The sequence below is a fragment of the Taudactylus pleione genome, unplaced genomic scaffold (assembly GCF_031769625.1).
Source record: "Taudactylus pleione unplaced genomic scaffold, aTauple2 ptg000157l, whole genome shotgun sequence".
NCBI lineage: Eukaryota > Metazoa > Chordata > Amphibia > Anura > Myobatrachidae > Taudactylus > Taudactylus pleione.
Genome location: NW_028284559.1, coordinates 5,058,363 through 5,073,703, shown reverse-complemented (window position 1 = coordinate 5,073,703; position 15,341 = coordinate 5,058,363). Strand labels below are relative to the sequence as shown.

Genomic DNA, 15,341 nt, shown 5'->3' with positions numbered 1-15,341 from the left:
ACCCTCAAATTAAATCTGAAAGTCTGCAGTTAAAGCACATCTTGTTGGTTTCATTTCAAAGCCATTGTGGTGGTGAATAGAGGCCAAAATATGAAAATTCTGTCAATGTCCCAATATTTATGCACCTGACTGTATAGAGACGAAAGCTTGCGAGCCGCGAGATTTCGTCTCTATGGTTTTGCCTCGATTTGAGAGATCAGAGTAAGGCAGGAACATCCGAGCCGACTTGGATGCGACTCGGATCTACAAAATTCGGGTGGGTTTTGATCTCTGAAAACCGAACCCGCTCATCTCTAGTTTGTAGGTGGTAACAGGGGCTGGCCATTAAAAACGGGGGAGTGTAGGTGCAAACGCAGGCGTGCCTGAGCATCTCAATGGCGTTTTAGAGGTGTGCATAATTAGAAGACAGCATCATAGTACACGTCACCTGGCTTGTTTTTACACTGAAGTGCTCGCAGTGCTTGCGGCAGGGTATGGTCAACCTCAAGCACTGCGATTGCATCCCATGTACTGATGGTTGCATACATTTCATGGACATGATGTGCACAATTGGGAGTTTTGAAACAGGCTGGTGGGTGTCTGCATACACTATGTGATCGCTCTCTCTACGCAATTTGCATACACATCGTGCCAGCGATCGCATCTAGCGAGCAGCTCTGAATCAGGCCCATGGTCTCACAAGGAATGGGCATAGCTACACAATAGTCCCCAATTCAATTTACACCACACAGTAGCACAATCTTATTCACATTACACCACACACAGTGCCCCTGATTCACATTATACCACACAGTAGTGTCCCTTATTCATGGTATGACACTCAGTAGTTCCCCTTATTCCCATTACATCACACAGTAATGCCCATTATACACATAGGCCCTCATTCAGAGGCGATCGCAAGCGAGCGCTCGCTCTGAATGAGGGCGGCCGCTTGACTTTTCAAGTGCGGCCTCCTGGTCGCTAGCTAAGCTGTGGGTTACCACCCACACCTTTAGCGACCGACCAGGTTGATGGTCAAGACCATCGCGACCATCGGGGCTTGCGATGAGACCCTAAGGTTGGGACTCGGCAACCGCAAGCCCCAGGGAGCTTCCTGCTCTGATCGAGCAGGAAGCTCCCCACTGACATCACTGCTGATATAGGTGCGGCCGCCCACAAAATGGCGTTTGTGAAACCACCCCCCCGCCATGCCTACAAAATGGGTCGAGCTGTCGATCAACATCGACAGCCACCCCTTTTGTAGTGAGATCCGGAGCGAGAGAATTTCTCTCTCGCTCCAGGACTTGCGCACGCTCAGTGCGGTCGCTGCACATGCGCAGGGCCTAAACATCGACCCGGTTGCGACCGCTCAGCGCTTGCGACCGGGTCTGAATGAGGTACATAATGCTCACAGTACTGCGCTTTATACACATAATGCCTGAAGTAGTAGTGCTCCTTACACATAACGTGTAGTTGTGCCCCTTTTACACAAATGCCCACACAGTAATTGTGCCTCTTACACATAATGCAAGTTAGAAGTGTGGCAATTATTATAGAGAGTGCTAGGATGCTCCCTGCTCCTTCCACCCTTTTCAGATTCATGTGCAATGCTGCATACATTACTGTTCAGTACACACAGCTCACCAGCAGAAGTGCAGATCACTCGGACTTACCCAGTGCAGGCCAGGCAGGGGATCATGTGTTCTCTGGGTCGGACCCCTTTTGATTGCCTTGGGCCGACCACCCTAATTAGACGGCGCAGACGGGGACACTGCGGACGCACCCTCAGGCAGCTGCGCCCCAGGCAATAGCCCTGCTTGCCCGCAGCTAGAACCGCCACTGGCTGTATTGTCTACTTCATACTGCAGTCAGCCAAAGGACACTATATTATTACTTCATACTGCAGTCAGCAAAAAGACTATATTATTATTTCATACTGTAGTTAGTAAATGGGATTGTATTGTTTCTCCTAGACAGACAGTAGGTAGTAAGGAAGCTAACCTGGTGGACATTCAGCATAATTCAGTGACTTTTAGTCCAGCAAAAGCCTGAAGCTAAGGAATTGGGGGCCTGATTCAGCTTCAAACGGAATTGCAAAGCTGCTCGCAAGCAGCTTTGTAATTCCATCTGTGCTGATACAGTAATGCAGCAGGAGGCATCACGCCTCCTGCTGCATTATGTATCCGAGCTGCTTTGTTCAACGCAGCATCGAATACTTTGCGAGACATTGGCTGGCTAAGGTGACCCATGGGGTCACGCATTCAGCCACCGCAGATGAAGAAGCCAGGAAATCTCCGTCAGCCAACGCAGATCCTGGCTTCTTCCCCCAACGGCGGCGACACACCCACCGTTTCGGGGAACGGAGGGCATCACTGCCCCCTACCCACCCACGAACGGCAGTAGACTGTCAATCACTGCCAGTCAGTGAGCGGGATCGCAAACCCATTCTGCACATGCACAGAATGAGTCAGTCGTTCAGCAGCTGAATTAGGCCCCGAGTCTGAGTTCTTTTCTTTTAATGTCATATTTTGTGAACCTGTTGTAAGTGTAAACTATTGATATTGATAGGATATTTGTGAGGAATTTCATAAAAAAAAACAAAATTGTATGGTATACTGTACCCCATTCATATTCAGTAATAACTATGAGAGGGTGTTCACCTATTGCTAGTAAATGTCATTGTGTAATATTACTGAAAAATGTAAGTTTTTCCTAACTCGAGAACAGTGACATCTTGTTCCGGTTAATAAAATTCCAGTCACTGTTCACCCGTGTAGTGACTTGTTTTGGGGGGTGGTCGGTCTCTGGGGTCCTCATCTCTCTGTCTAAGTAAATAAAAAAAGAGGGTAAAGAAGCAGAAGTGATTGAGTCATTGAGAAGGCTGGGAACAACGATGGTTGCTGTGAAGACAGGTATGACAAGCACACCTGCACCGACACACACACGTTAGGGGCGTATTACACAAACTCCTCAGCCATCGTGCATCGACACTCATGAGACATGGAAGATCTTCTGATATTTTTTTAGACAACTTGTCACATTGGTGATAAGGCAGGATTTCAATAATATTTGATTGGTGGTAAGATTTAAACAGAGAAGTCTTTATCTGAGTAATAAACTCTGCTTTATCTTCTAATCAATGCTTTACCTGGCTTCCACTAAATAGTACTCCATCTCCATTTACCTTAGCTTACATCGGGCCTCTGATCTTGATTTATGAAAACATTCTGTGGTATCGTATAGTTTATATGAAACTGCCATCCTGTCTGCCACTGCAGTGCCACTATGATTAAATTTTAAAGAAATCCAGATCCAAAACACTTGAGGGTGGTTTTCGCAATACCAACACCATAACACGGGGGTCTGGGCACATCTCTGGTTACCATAAGCATGCCCAAAGAGAAAGCACACCTATATGCCAATGCAAACTGCACATATCTGGTACGTGTCCTCCATTAACGACTGGAGAGGCAGTCTAGCGCAGGACGAGTTAAGTAAGGAGTGTATTATGCAAACTTACCTCAGGGAGACCTGCATAAGCAAACATACATGCTAGTTAAGAGCCATAACATAAATGCCAGTTAAGTATATATAGCACCTCCAATTGGGTCCAATCTACTAGGACAACTAACATTCTGAGCTTAGAGTTTAAGCACCATGGGGGATGTTACGATCCCGGCACTGTTATCTCATATGGTTATTATAACCGGAAATCAGCAGAAAATTTTTATTAGGTAGACTGTCCTCAGGTCATTGTGTTCTATGAGAAGTTTTAACCTCTCCAGATACAGCATCATATGAAAATAAATATAAAGTCGGAATTATACAACATTTTAAACAAAACACCTTTTGATAACTGTCTACCTTTTAGCTTAGTCATGGTAGTAAAATAGACATTATGTTTAAAAGAAACAAACTAATAATATAAAAAGTATCAGCACTCAAGTCTAAATAGAGGATAGTAAAAAGTAAATTAGAAATAAACTATGTTAAAGCTTATAAATATAAAATAACACTCAAATATAAGTTTAACAAATAATACATGAATACATGACACACGACAAAAAGAATTAAAAAAAATTAAAGTTTGAGGTTGATTAAAGGGATATCACAGAATAAGATCACTTTTAAGAATATAGATTTAACATAACTCAAACCAAATATTACATCATAATTTAAAAAGCCATTGAGTTCACAGATCAATGTCATTGCTTATAATATCTGCAGTAAGTAAATTCCTTATACATAATGTGAATATGTATATCACAATATAGTAGTACCGTGCACACCAATCCTATCTAAATGTGGGACAATTATTTTAATGGCCAACAGGAAGTCTCCACTGCAAAAGAACAATAAAACATTTCAACACTCTTCTATGTGCCAGTGATAAAAAAAACAAACATTGTAACGTGGTGGCCGGAACTCATTCAATAGTATTTCGACAGAAAAGTGGCTTATCGCGGCTAACTGAATTCGGTCCTTAATGTTAGTCCAAATTTAAATTTTCAGCTGAAAGCTGCCGAAAAGCTGTGTCATATAACCCCATGTCTTCCTCATCAGCGTGTATATGTACCTGCCTGCTAGCACGTAAAAGATACACTGTGTTCCGGAGTGCGTTTAAATGCCCTTACTATACTCTGTGTACATCAGACAGTCCTGTTCTACCTCTTAACAACTATGTGTGATAAGGAGCAGTGTCAGATGCGCACAGGTCTGCATTCAGGTAGCTGCGGGCTATATCATCAGCCTCTGCTCCCGGGTAAAGTGCCGGAGACGTAAGCAAAAAATCTGCATTAAAGTGCTGCCTCAGGGGCTAGTCCCAGGTTGATCGTGAACCTCTAATTGAACAGCTACAGGACACTTTACCCAGGAGCAGAGGCCACATGGTACAATCCAGCAATATCATGCAAGATATGCTATGCCAAGCTGGTCAACCTTTGGGCTGCCCTCTCGAGGAGTCGGCACTACGAGGGGCAGAAGTGGGGGGGGGGGAGTGGATTACCGGAATTCTAAAGGGATGCAGGGTCAAGATGACGCGATTCAGTGCAAATCGTGCCATTGGCACCATCCATTTCACTCGAGAAAGTGGTCGGCTGGATATGGCTCCAGGAAACGTGCCCACTCTTCGGGACAGCCAAGAGCGCCACGCGATCTTCGGGGTGCCTCCCGGCCATTCCAGGAGTGTACGTAAATATGGGCTATGAAAACTGGAATAGTACTCATTCTGCGTCACTCCCAAAGAGCATACTAAATAGAAGGATACACATTTCCACACAGTAAAGAGATAATGAATTACATATTTTTTCTCGCTTTCTTTCCTTTTATCTGTTTCTTCCTGCATATTAAACTACATAAAAAAAGAATAAAAACATTAAAAAGGTATAAAAAGGTACAAAATCCTTCACACACACAATACAAAGCAATCGCGGAGGGTTTACATTCCCCCTTCCCATCTGCTTATGGCATCTGGCAAACTGATGGACAAGAAACTACCTTCTTGTGTTTTCATTGGTGGTTAGATTGTCGTTTTCAGTCAAAGAAATGGAGACTGTTCTACCAATTAATTAGCAAGGACTTCAGGCAATAACTGCACATGTACATATTTAACGCACTGCAGGACAGATCCATATATGTTAAATATAATTTAATCACAAACCTTTACTACTGGATGATCTAATATTAACTAAAAAAAGAATACAGACTGGCTTAAAATACAGCCATGTGTGGACTGATCCCTCACTATCATATCTCTCAAGTCTTATCTTTAGTTCATAGCCCGGATGGAGACGATAACTCGCACAAATTCAAGGAAGGATAGAGGCATTAGTAACACTGGCCAGGAAGAGCATGGTTTACAACTGCTCTGCAGAAAGAAATAGAGGAACCTTGGGTACTACCAATCAGGTCACATCTATTGCATCAGGTACAGGTCCGGCTCCAAGTCTACTCGTACCCTGTGCAAGGATTTTTGTAGCACACCCCTCCCATCCCCGGAACTGTATATATATTTTCCTGCCACTTAGCCCTGGTTATAAAAGTAGAGAAGGAGAGGATGTAGGAGGGATGTTGTGGCGTCCCACAGTGTAAGGTACTTACTTACTGACAGGTGCCTGGCCGTTCGTTGTCCAGCGTCAGCAACCACTTCACCCCAGGAGAATACAGTTGGAGAGAGCAAAGCACGGTGCCTGTGGGACAGGTGAAGGCATGCAAATAATGGCTGTAAGACAGAGGTGGGCAGCGGATTGAGAAGGGATGTGGGCAGGGAGAGAGCAGGTCAAGGCAGGCAGATAATGGCTGTGGGACGGTGGGCAGTGCAGTTAGAAGGGCTGTGGGCGGGAAAAGGGGGCAGATAATGGATATTGGCTGTAGAGAGGGTGAATGCAGGCTTAGAAGGCGGGAAAAGTATGGACGTTGGGTGGGAGAAGGTAGACTTAGAAGTGCTGTGGGGAAGGAAGAGGTGGAGCCTGAAAGGGGACACTGCCAGCTGCACTGCGCCCCCAATGGGGTGGCGCCCCCGTTCGGCCACACTGGAGATGTAGCTGTGGAGTTGGAAAGGGCCTTGTACGGGGTAGTTAGGAGTTTGAAAAGAATTCTGTAGGGGAGCCTGTGAAGGGCTTTGCATTGTAGTTCCATGGGTTCTAAACTAAATATTGAATGCTCTAATGTTATCCCGTTTGAGCCTTTTCAAGAAGCTTCCCTGAAATATCTGACCTGGGAGGTCAATCATGTCAGCTAGAAGGGTGAGCGAGTTACAGGCCCTGTAGGTGGAAGAGCCAATTTTTGACCATCATGCCAGATAGGGTTGTGCTTAGAATGAATCCGGTCTTCCTACCAAAGGTGGTATTCTCATTCCACCTGAATCAGGAGTTAATGCTACCATCTTTCTTCACTCAACCAAAGGAAGATGAAGAAAAAAAAAAAAAGTTGCATATGCTAGATCTCATAAGATCTCGTAAGGTAGATATCTATTTACCTGCTCAGAGTAAAGGAATTTCGAAAAACGAAACACTTATATAGTAGTCAACAATTTCCGCCACTAGCCCTCACTCACACACAGGGAGACCGCCTGTGGTCCTTTTTACAAGAGAATATGGTTGTCAATATAATGCCATTCCATGTAAACATATACTTTAGGGGGATATTTACCAAAACTTGGAGAAAAATAAAGGGGTCAATTTACTAAGCCTTGGAAGGAGATAAGATGAACGAAGATAAAGTACCAGGCAATCAGCCCCTAACTGCCATGTCAAAGTCTGTGTTTGGAAAATGCCAGTTATGAGGTGGTTGGTTGGCACCTTATCTCTGTTCACTTTATCTCCATCCTGGGCTTGGTAAATAAACCCCAAAGTGGACAACTTGTCCACTTTACCTCTCTCAAAGATTTGATAAATATCCCCCTCATTACCAAGTTAGATCCTACAGAAAATACAACAAAACCAAGCTGAAACACAGGTGCATCACCCTGGCAAAACCAGATTTGTTTCTATTGCTGTTAAATATGGTTAACAGCCATAGAAACAGACATCACACAACAAAAATATCAGTACCTTAATAAATTTTCTGCACTACCATTAATATACATAAGGCACGCTTCGCGGTCAATATAAATAAAGCTATACAAAAATGTATTCATTCCCTTTTCTATTAGTGGAAACAGATTTCCAGCAACACCATCATAACAAAGTTTTTAAAAAGTGATAAAAACAGAGCAGAAGAGGCTGTATATAGTGCTCCAGTGGCTGATGCGTATGGCCACATTCAAGATCTTTTAGTTACTATAGTTACTGTTACTTCCAGTCAGGCTAGGTTTCATTTTCCTTTACATGATGAGACGGTACACGTTCAGGAAGCTGGCAGACGGAATGCTGATCGCCGGCTTCCAGACACTGTTATCCCGACTAGGGACGAATGACAGGCGTCTAAATCTAGATGCCTGTCATTTGACCGACATCGGGAGACCGGCGCCCGGCATCCCAATCAAGCGGGGGGGGTTAGATTTAGGGTTCCCAGCGGGGACTTAGGGTTAGGCACTTCCCCGGGAGGTTAGGGTTAGGCTAGGGGGAGGGTTAGGGTTAGGCACCCCCCAGGGAACTTAGGTTTAGGCGGCAGGGAAGGGGGAGTTAGGTTTAGGCACTGGGGGGGAAGGTTAGGGTTAGGCAACCTAAAGGAGTGTTAGGGTTAGGGGGGTATATTAGGTTAGTCAATACTTACCTAGGGACGATCTGGATTTCTTCCTGTGTCGGCCAGGCGCTGTCGGGATTTGAACCGCCGGCAAGGGATCCAGCGGTAATTCATACCGATTCCGATGAGACAGCACAACCAAGTGTATCAGGACATAAAGATGATTAAGATACTGGCAGATGTTCAAAAAAATGGTAATGAATAGGGTTTATGCATGCAAAACATATTAGAGTCACGGTCTCAAATATCAGTATTATTTAGTAACCCAAAAGCAAAATCATGTACCATTAGTTTAGGCTACATCATTAGCGAAGTTCTGGGATGTTCATACTCGTCTCCCGGCATACAGGTAATGGCTCTGGAGCAGCTCAACAATTAACCAAGGGTCTGCTAGTATACCTCATGAGGATTACATTTTAGTGCCTCTTTAAAATAAAAAATGGGGATTATAATCATTATATACATCCATGACCCATTATTCCCTCTTCCAGATATTTCAGTGGATATGTCAGAGTTGGTAGACATCCTGTGGCCAAAACCTGTATTACAACAGCTGTGATATTTAGAAGAACATTATGCTGCAAATTACCTTTACTATACAGAACAGAAAGGCACTGAACAGTTTTCCATAGATACAGTATAAAAACAGTGTCGCTCATATGCTAATTGGGAATTATTTATTGAAGGAGACATTTTTAAATCTTCATTGTTTTGTGAGTGATCTGGACAACATGCACTATTAGGTGTAGGTTTTTAGAAATGGAGATGTTGCCCATAGCAACCAGATTCTAGCTATTATCTTCTAGAAGGTGCTAGATAAATATTAAGCAGAATCTGATTGGTTGCTATGGGCAACATCTCCACTTCTATAAACCCACACTTTAGTAAATATAATCCTTAGTGTCCCCTGAGGACTAGATATGAGAAACACTGCTATAGTTTAGTATAAAATAAGGAATTGGTGCTGGTGTCCATGAACACAATATTACTATGAATTACATCAATTTACTGAAAACAACACCCATCAAGATTCAGGGCTCCATTTAACAACGAGAGAGAAGTCTTTTTTTCACTCTTTTCCAATGCTAAAAAGGTGCTTAAGCACCTATCCAATTTTTATTACCAGTTATTTATATAGCGCACACATATTCTGCAGCGTTTTACAGAGAATATTTACCCATTCACATCAGTCCATAAGACATACCGCTCGTTGTGAAGATTCAAAATCGCCAGCTGCGTCGGTAAGTGGTAATGTCCGAGCAGGTAGTCGGCATCCGGGACATTACCCACAATGCAGTGCTACAGCTCCATCTCCTGGCCCTTTACAAATATACCACACAGTAATGCCCGGCCTTTACACATTATGCCACACAGTAATGTCCTTTACACATTATGCTACACAGTAATGCCCAGCCTTTATACTTTATGCCACACAGTAATGCAATTTACACATTATGCCATGCAATAAGAATCGATTCCAGCAGATAGAAAACAGTCTCTATATAATTGCAAGTCTGACTCCAGGGTCAAAGGGAAGAATTGATTGGATGCAAAAAGTCCTCAGCAGTATTAATATAAGCACAATCATTTTGCATACATGAAATCCCCAGCAGTATTAGTACAGCTATAAGCAATGTCTTTTAGGTATCAAGCAGCTAGCTGGTCTTAGAAAGCAGTCAAATCTGTCATTGCGTATAGTCACGGTCAATAGTGCTGTGCATTACCGGTATCTGTTCTGTGATGGCGTCTGGAACCAGGGGAACCCTGTCTTGCCGCTGATGATGGTAAGCGGCGCCTGGAGAACCCCCCCCCTTTGCATGCTGCTGTCCGTGGAAGCCCAGGGATATCACTGCATTCCTTCAAGATATCACCGACATCATTTACATTTTGCGCCGGCCGCAAGCCTATTGGAGCTAGCGGATGGGCGGCCGCTTGACACCTATTTGAATGACAGCACGTTCCCGGGGACCCAGTCACCTTTTAAAAGTGAGTCCTAGGTCTTCAATACCGGGTAAAATACTATATACTGGACGTATATACACATCAGTTTCCTGGGCACGCACACAGAGTGATTTCATGCAAGATATGCATTGCAAACTGGTGTAATGCTCATCAGTGCCATTATGTATACTATAGAAAAATTATTAAGTACTTAAATACAATACAACATATAGACAAAACGAGAACAGCATAATTGTAATATGAAGTATGCCACACAATCTAAAATCTGCATTAAAAAAAAAGAAAGAAAGGAAGCTCAAGCAATAACACATGTAATAAGTTGCGCTGATAGTGTTTTCCACAACTCACCATCTGCTCGAATAAGTTCTGGTCCAGAGCGGCTGATGGAGGACGCTGGGAAATTTGCATCAGCAAGAACTGGGGATAAAATAGAAGTGCCATCAAGCGATACACTTTTTACCCTTCACTTAAATGAAGCAAATGTAATTGTTCTATGCATCAGAGAATGCTTTATTCATGGACATCGGTCCCTGCCCTAGTGCTCCTAACAGGCAAATTTTCTACAACAGGCACAAAATATACACACACAATTTAACCAGACAAGAGGCCAAATGTAATGGGGTGCAAATTTTTCATGCAAATTTGTCCCGCAACTCACAAATGTAATAGGGTGCGAGTAATTGGGTCCCATTTTGACTCGCATGTGGGTGCTTGCGAGTTAAAACTGCAGGAAAACTTGCATCTTGTAATGAGACTTCCATTACACAGAGGCATGCACAGAACAGGGAGATTCATGCATGCTTCTGGGTTAATAAACCTATTAAGATGTTAAAAAATAAATAAATAAGATTTTGGTACTTACCGATAAATACGATTCCACAGGGGACACTGGAGCATAGACAATGGGGTATAGACGCTGGTAGAGTAGAGCCTGGCACGTTAAATAATTTAGAAGTGCAACTGGCTCCTCCCCCTCTATGCCCCATCAGCCCCAGTTAAGAAACTGAGCCAGAGAGGAGACGGGCGACAACAGAACAGTTGAAGGCGAATCCACAGAACGGAAGATAGACTGAAGAAAAACAGTGCCCCACTGCAGGGAACACATGCAGTCACACAACAATATTATGCAGAGAAACTGCAGTAATGCACACAAAACGCAGTCTCCCAAAAAAGCAGGAAAGCAGCGCTGGGCAGGCATCCAGTGTCCCCTGTGGAATCAGAGAAAGGGATTTAAATTGGTAAGTACCAAAATCCTATTTTTTCCTTCATCCACTAAAGGACACTGGAGCATAGACAACGGAGACGTCCCAAAGCTAACCTCCAAGGTGGAAAGCGCCGAGAGACTTGCCGACTTAGCGGCCAACCTGAACAGGGACCGCCACACACTGACTGTAGGAAATTGTAAAAAAACAAGAGCCGAGGAGCAAACGCCGTAGAGCACAGGAGAGAATGAGAACTCTGCGCACGACAGCTGCAGAAAATTCCCCCAACTCCCATCCTAAGCCGAAGGAAACAGGAGAACAGTGACACTAGTCGCCAACAACGGAAACTAAAACAAACCAGCCCTCATCCTTAGAAAAAGAATAGCACCAACAAGATGCAAGAGGAGAAGGGAAACAACTCGAGAACAAGCTTGAGAAGACCTACTCGGACATTAGAATCAAAACACTGCCGGGCAGCAAAAATTATTTATATATATATATATATATATATATATATATATTGTGACACAGTTCGGTTAGGGGGTCCCTCTCCTGGGTAGAGGACTCCTTCCTTACACACACACACAACAGCAGGGAAGCAGCACACCAGTCTGGATGCAAGTACAAGCTGGTCGGCGCCAGTCTTTATTGTACAATGTCAGAAATAACACAAAGAAAACATAAACGTAAATCCTAGCCCTGTCGGGGCACTAACTTCACAGGTAGTTCCCTCACTACCAGAACCTGGCAGGGCCTAATGCCCTCGCCAGCAACAAAGCACAGCACAGTACTCACAGATAGGTTTTCCAAGTGTCTCTGAGCAAACTCCCTGTCTGCTCTCCCAGGTGAGACAATCAGCCCTCAACACACTAGGCTTATATTGGCCACTCTCAGGTGGGAACCCAATCAAGCCTGTTACCAGGCTGCGAGAACCAAAACCTGGAGTGGCCGTGGGTGGAGCCCTCCCTCTCCTCTCACCCACAACCCCCAGGTCCCAAACCGGCTTTTCAAAAAGCCGAAACTCAAGCCTGCTACACTGCAGACTTTCTCCTGGGGATTTTAAACACATAGGACAGGAATCTGGGATAAATGTCCCTGTCACAGACCACTTTACCAGAGATCCTATCACAATATATATATAAAAAATATCATACAAACTCGGCACTCACATTCTTTTCAAACTGCAACTCCTTTGAACATAGGGAATGTTGGTTCCAAAATATTGCAATAATTTGTTAAGCTGACCACCGCTTCACGGTCATTTCCATCTGGCCAGTCCCTACACTGATTCTCAAATAAATGAACTTGATCTGCCACCTTTGGCTCAAGCTGCATACATTTTAAACATGAAACTGAGTCCTGCCTTAAAGAGACAGGACCACACCCAGGGCTATCAGTTACTAAGCACCTGGAAAAAGAAAAAAAGTTTGTCTTACATTTGAAAAACAGGGTGCCCTAGCAAGTGTGACCACAAAATTTAAATAAACGACAGGCTTAATCCACGGTCAGTACGGTCAGGCTTAATCCACGGTCAGGTAATATCTTGGTAATTGTCTGTCAGGGTAATTGCTTAAGTGTGATTTCATATTTTCAGAAAAATAAATAGCAATGTACATGGAGATTATCCTATCTGTTCTTCTCTTTATCAATATGAAATAAAGCAGTCACATACGTTTACATACACAACTCTGAATGCAACAAGATCGATCCCACAAAACACAGTAAACCAATGAGGATTGCTATACTCTTTCAGCAACAGGTTACTGGTAATACTCAAACAGATTGTATTAGAGTTATAATGCAGAGTTCCCCCACTTATGAGCTGAAGTCAATCACAGTACTACGTGTTTTATTTGGATTAGTGGCCGATTTTGTTAGGTGATTTAAAGATCTATTTAACTTACCCTAGCCAGTTTGAGTAAAAAGAGAGACGGAACAAAGTGGCTGTAAATACTTAATTATATTTATTGCTTCAATAGTACTTCTGTAAAGATGATTCTCTCTCTCTTGTGCGAGATTAGAATTTGTAAAAGGTTATTTTGCTTATTAAGCAGTTTGTCTAGTTACAGGAGCACTACTAGCTCTGTTTCCTTCCTCCCAGCCCTGTCCCTTGGAGCCCAGGAGCTGTTCCACATGAAATTGGTATGAAATACCGCCGGCCGCATGTCCGGCGGCTAGATTCCCGGCAGCGGCAGCCCAACATCAGCAGAGATCCCGGCAGCGGAAGCCCGACAGCGCTGGAAATCCCGACAGCGCTGGAAATCCCGATCGTGGATAGGTAAGTATTGCCTAATCTAACTTAACCCCCCTAACCCTCCTTAGGGGTGCCTAACCCTAATCCCCCCCTCTAAGTGCCTAACCCTAACCACCCCCTTCCCCGCTGCCTAAACCTAAGTTCCCCGGGGGGGTGCCTAACCCTAACCCTCCCTCCCCCTAGCCTAACCCTAACCCTCCTGGGGGGGGTGCCTAGCCCTAAGCCCCCCCAGGGATCCCTAAACCTAACCCTCCCCCCCGCGGCTGTCCGCTCGCGGCGCCCGGCATCACTACGATCGGGATGCCGGGCGCCGGTCTCCCGGCGTCGGGGAAATGCCGGGCGTCTACATCTAGACGGCCGGCATTTCACCCTTGCCGGGATATGACAGTCGGGAAGCCGGCATTTAGGCAGTCGGCTTCCCGATTGCATACCGTTCCACACAGTTTTCCCTGGGTCTCTACTGCTTGGTACACATACCTAAGTGAAAGCAAACAAGCCGTATTGGGACAAAACCAGTGACTTTGCAATGGTGTTTCCACTTTATTGCCCAATATCTGTATACCTCATGCATAAGCACACCCAAAACTAGAGGCCCCCATACATCAGCGATTAATTGGGCCAATTCCGATACCCAGACCCCAGGGTCATCGCATCGGTGAAATCCAACATGGTTATGCCAATCACAACCAAAATATGACTGGGATCAGCAAATCGGGTATTTTTAACATGAAGAATTTCAGTGATTCCCTAACGGATTGGCGGTCATTGATGGCTGCCGTTCACCATTTCCCACTGGCGGATCAGCGGATCCGGCTGGATCAGGGAACCAATGAAACGGACACATGTAATCCTCCAGTGGGTTATATGTATGAATGTAAACACGGATACATGGCTGGAGCTTATAAAACAGACAAGCCTCAAACAGCTCTACATAGTGTAAAAAAAAAAAAAAGGGGGATGTTAAAAATGACACTGCCAAAGGGGATCAGTCAACTGTCTCTATAAAATATGTCCATGAAGCTTAGACATGTTTTTGGAATTGTTAAAAAGACGTTAGTACAGGGTTTTTAAAACTGCAGTAGTACTTCATCACAGGGTTCAAAACTTACTTACCTTTTGCATCTTCCTGGTTCACTATCTATAGCTATTAACACACCGGTTTATGTATATAAATACACTGAGACAGTGACAGTGAGCAGTAACCTGTTCCCGGTGACTCATTGTCATAGTGGAGAAGTTGTAGTCATTCGGCGCCCCCTGCTGGGATGACGTGGATCTGCATGCAGCCACAATTACAAGACACTTTCAGGGCTGCTCTACTCCCATAAACTACACGTCCAGATTTTCCCACTCACCGATTTCGTCCCCATGACCCATACGGGCAAGGGCATACAGTAGCTCCGGAGACAGCACGGACGGTATACCCTTCAGAACAACCATCCTAGATAGATACAAGTTGCCGGGTTGCCAAAACCAAGGATAGCCGCCCAAACCCGGAAAACTCACTGCCGCTCCCAGCATGCCTTGCGCGAGCCAGCTCTGCTGACACATTACTTTTCTCATTGTTCATTAATAATTAATTACTGTGCATCAAATGGATTATTACTGTATGCAGGTGTACTACATTTATACCTGTTTTTTGTGTCCTAGCACTATCATAACTTCTATTTCTAATATTTGCCTATTGGAAATTGTGTTCGTTAATCTGTAAAAAGTATTTGTTCATATTCCACATGTTTTTGTACATTATTTATTGATTC

General features: G+C 44.2%; 1 protein-coding gene across 1 annotated transcript in view; it reads right to left on the bottom strand.

Annotated features, from left to right (window-relative positions):
• Positions 1-15,081, bottom strand: part of FUOM (fucose mutarotase) — a 45,191-nt gene extending 30,110 nt beyond the window's left edge. The window contains exons 1-2 of the mRNA XM_088475005.1: positions 14,937-15,081; positions 10,474-10,542 (exon numbers count right to left, since the gene is read on the bottom strand). Coding sequence (XP_088331131.1) covers positions 10,474-10,542; positions 14,937-15,021 — 154 coding nt within the window. The 5' untranslated portion in view covers positions 15,022-15,081. The remainder of the gene's footprint in view (positions 1-10,473; positions 10,543-14,936) is intronic.
• Positions 15,082-15,341: the final 260 nt, after the last annotated feature.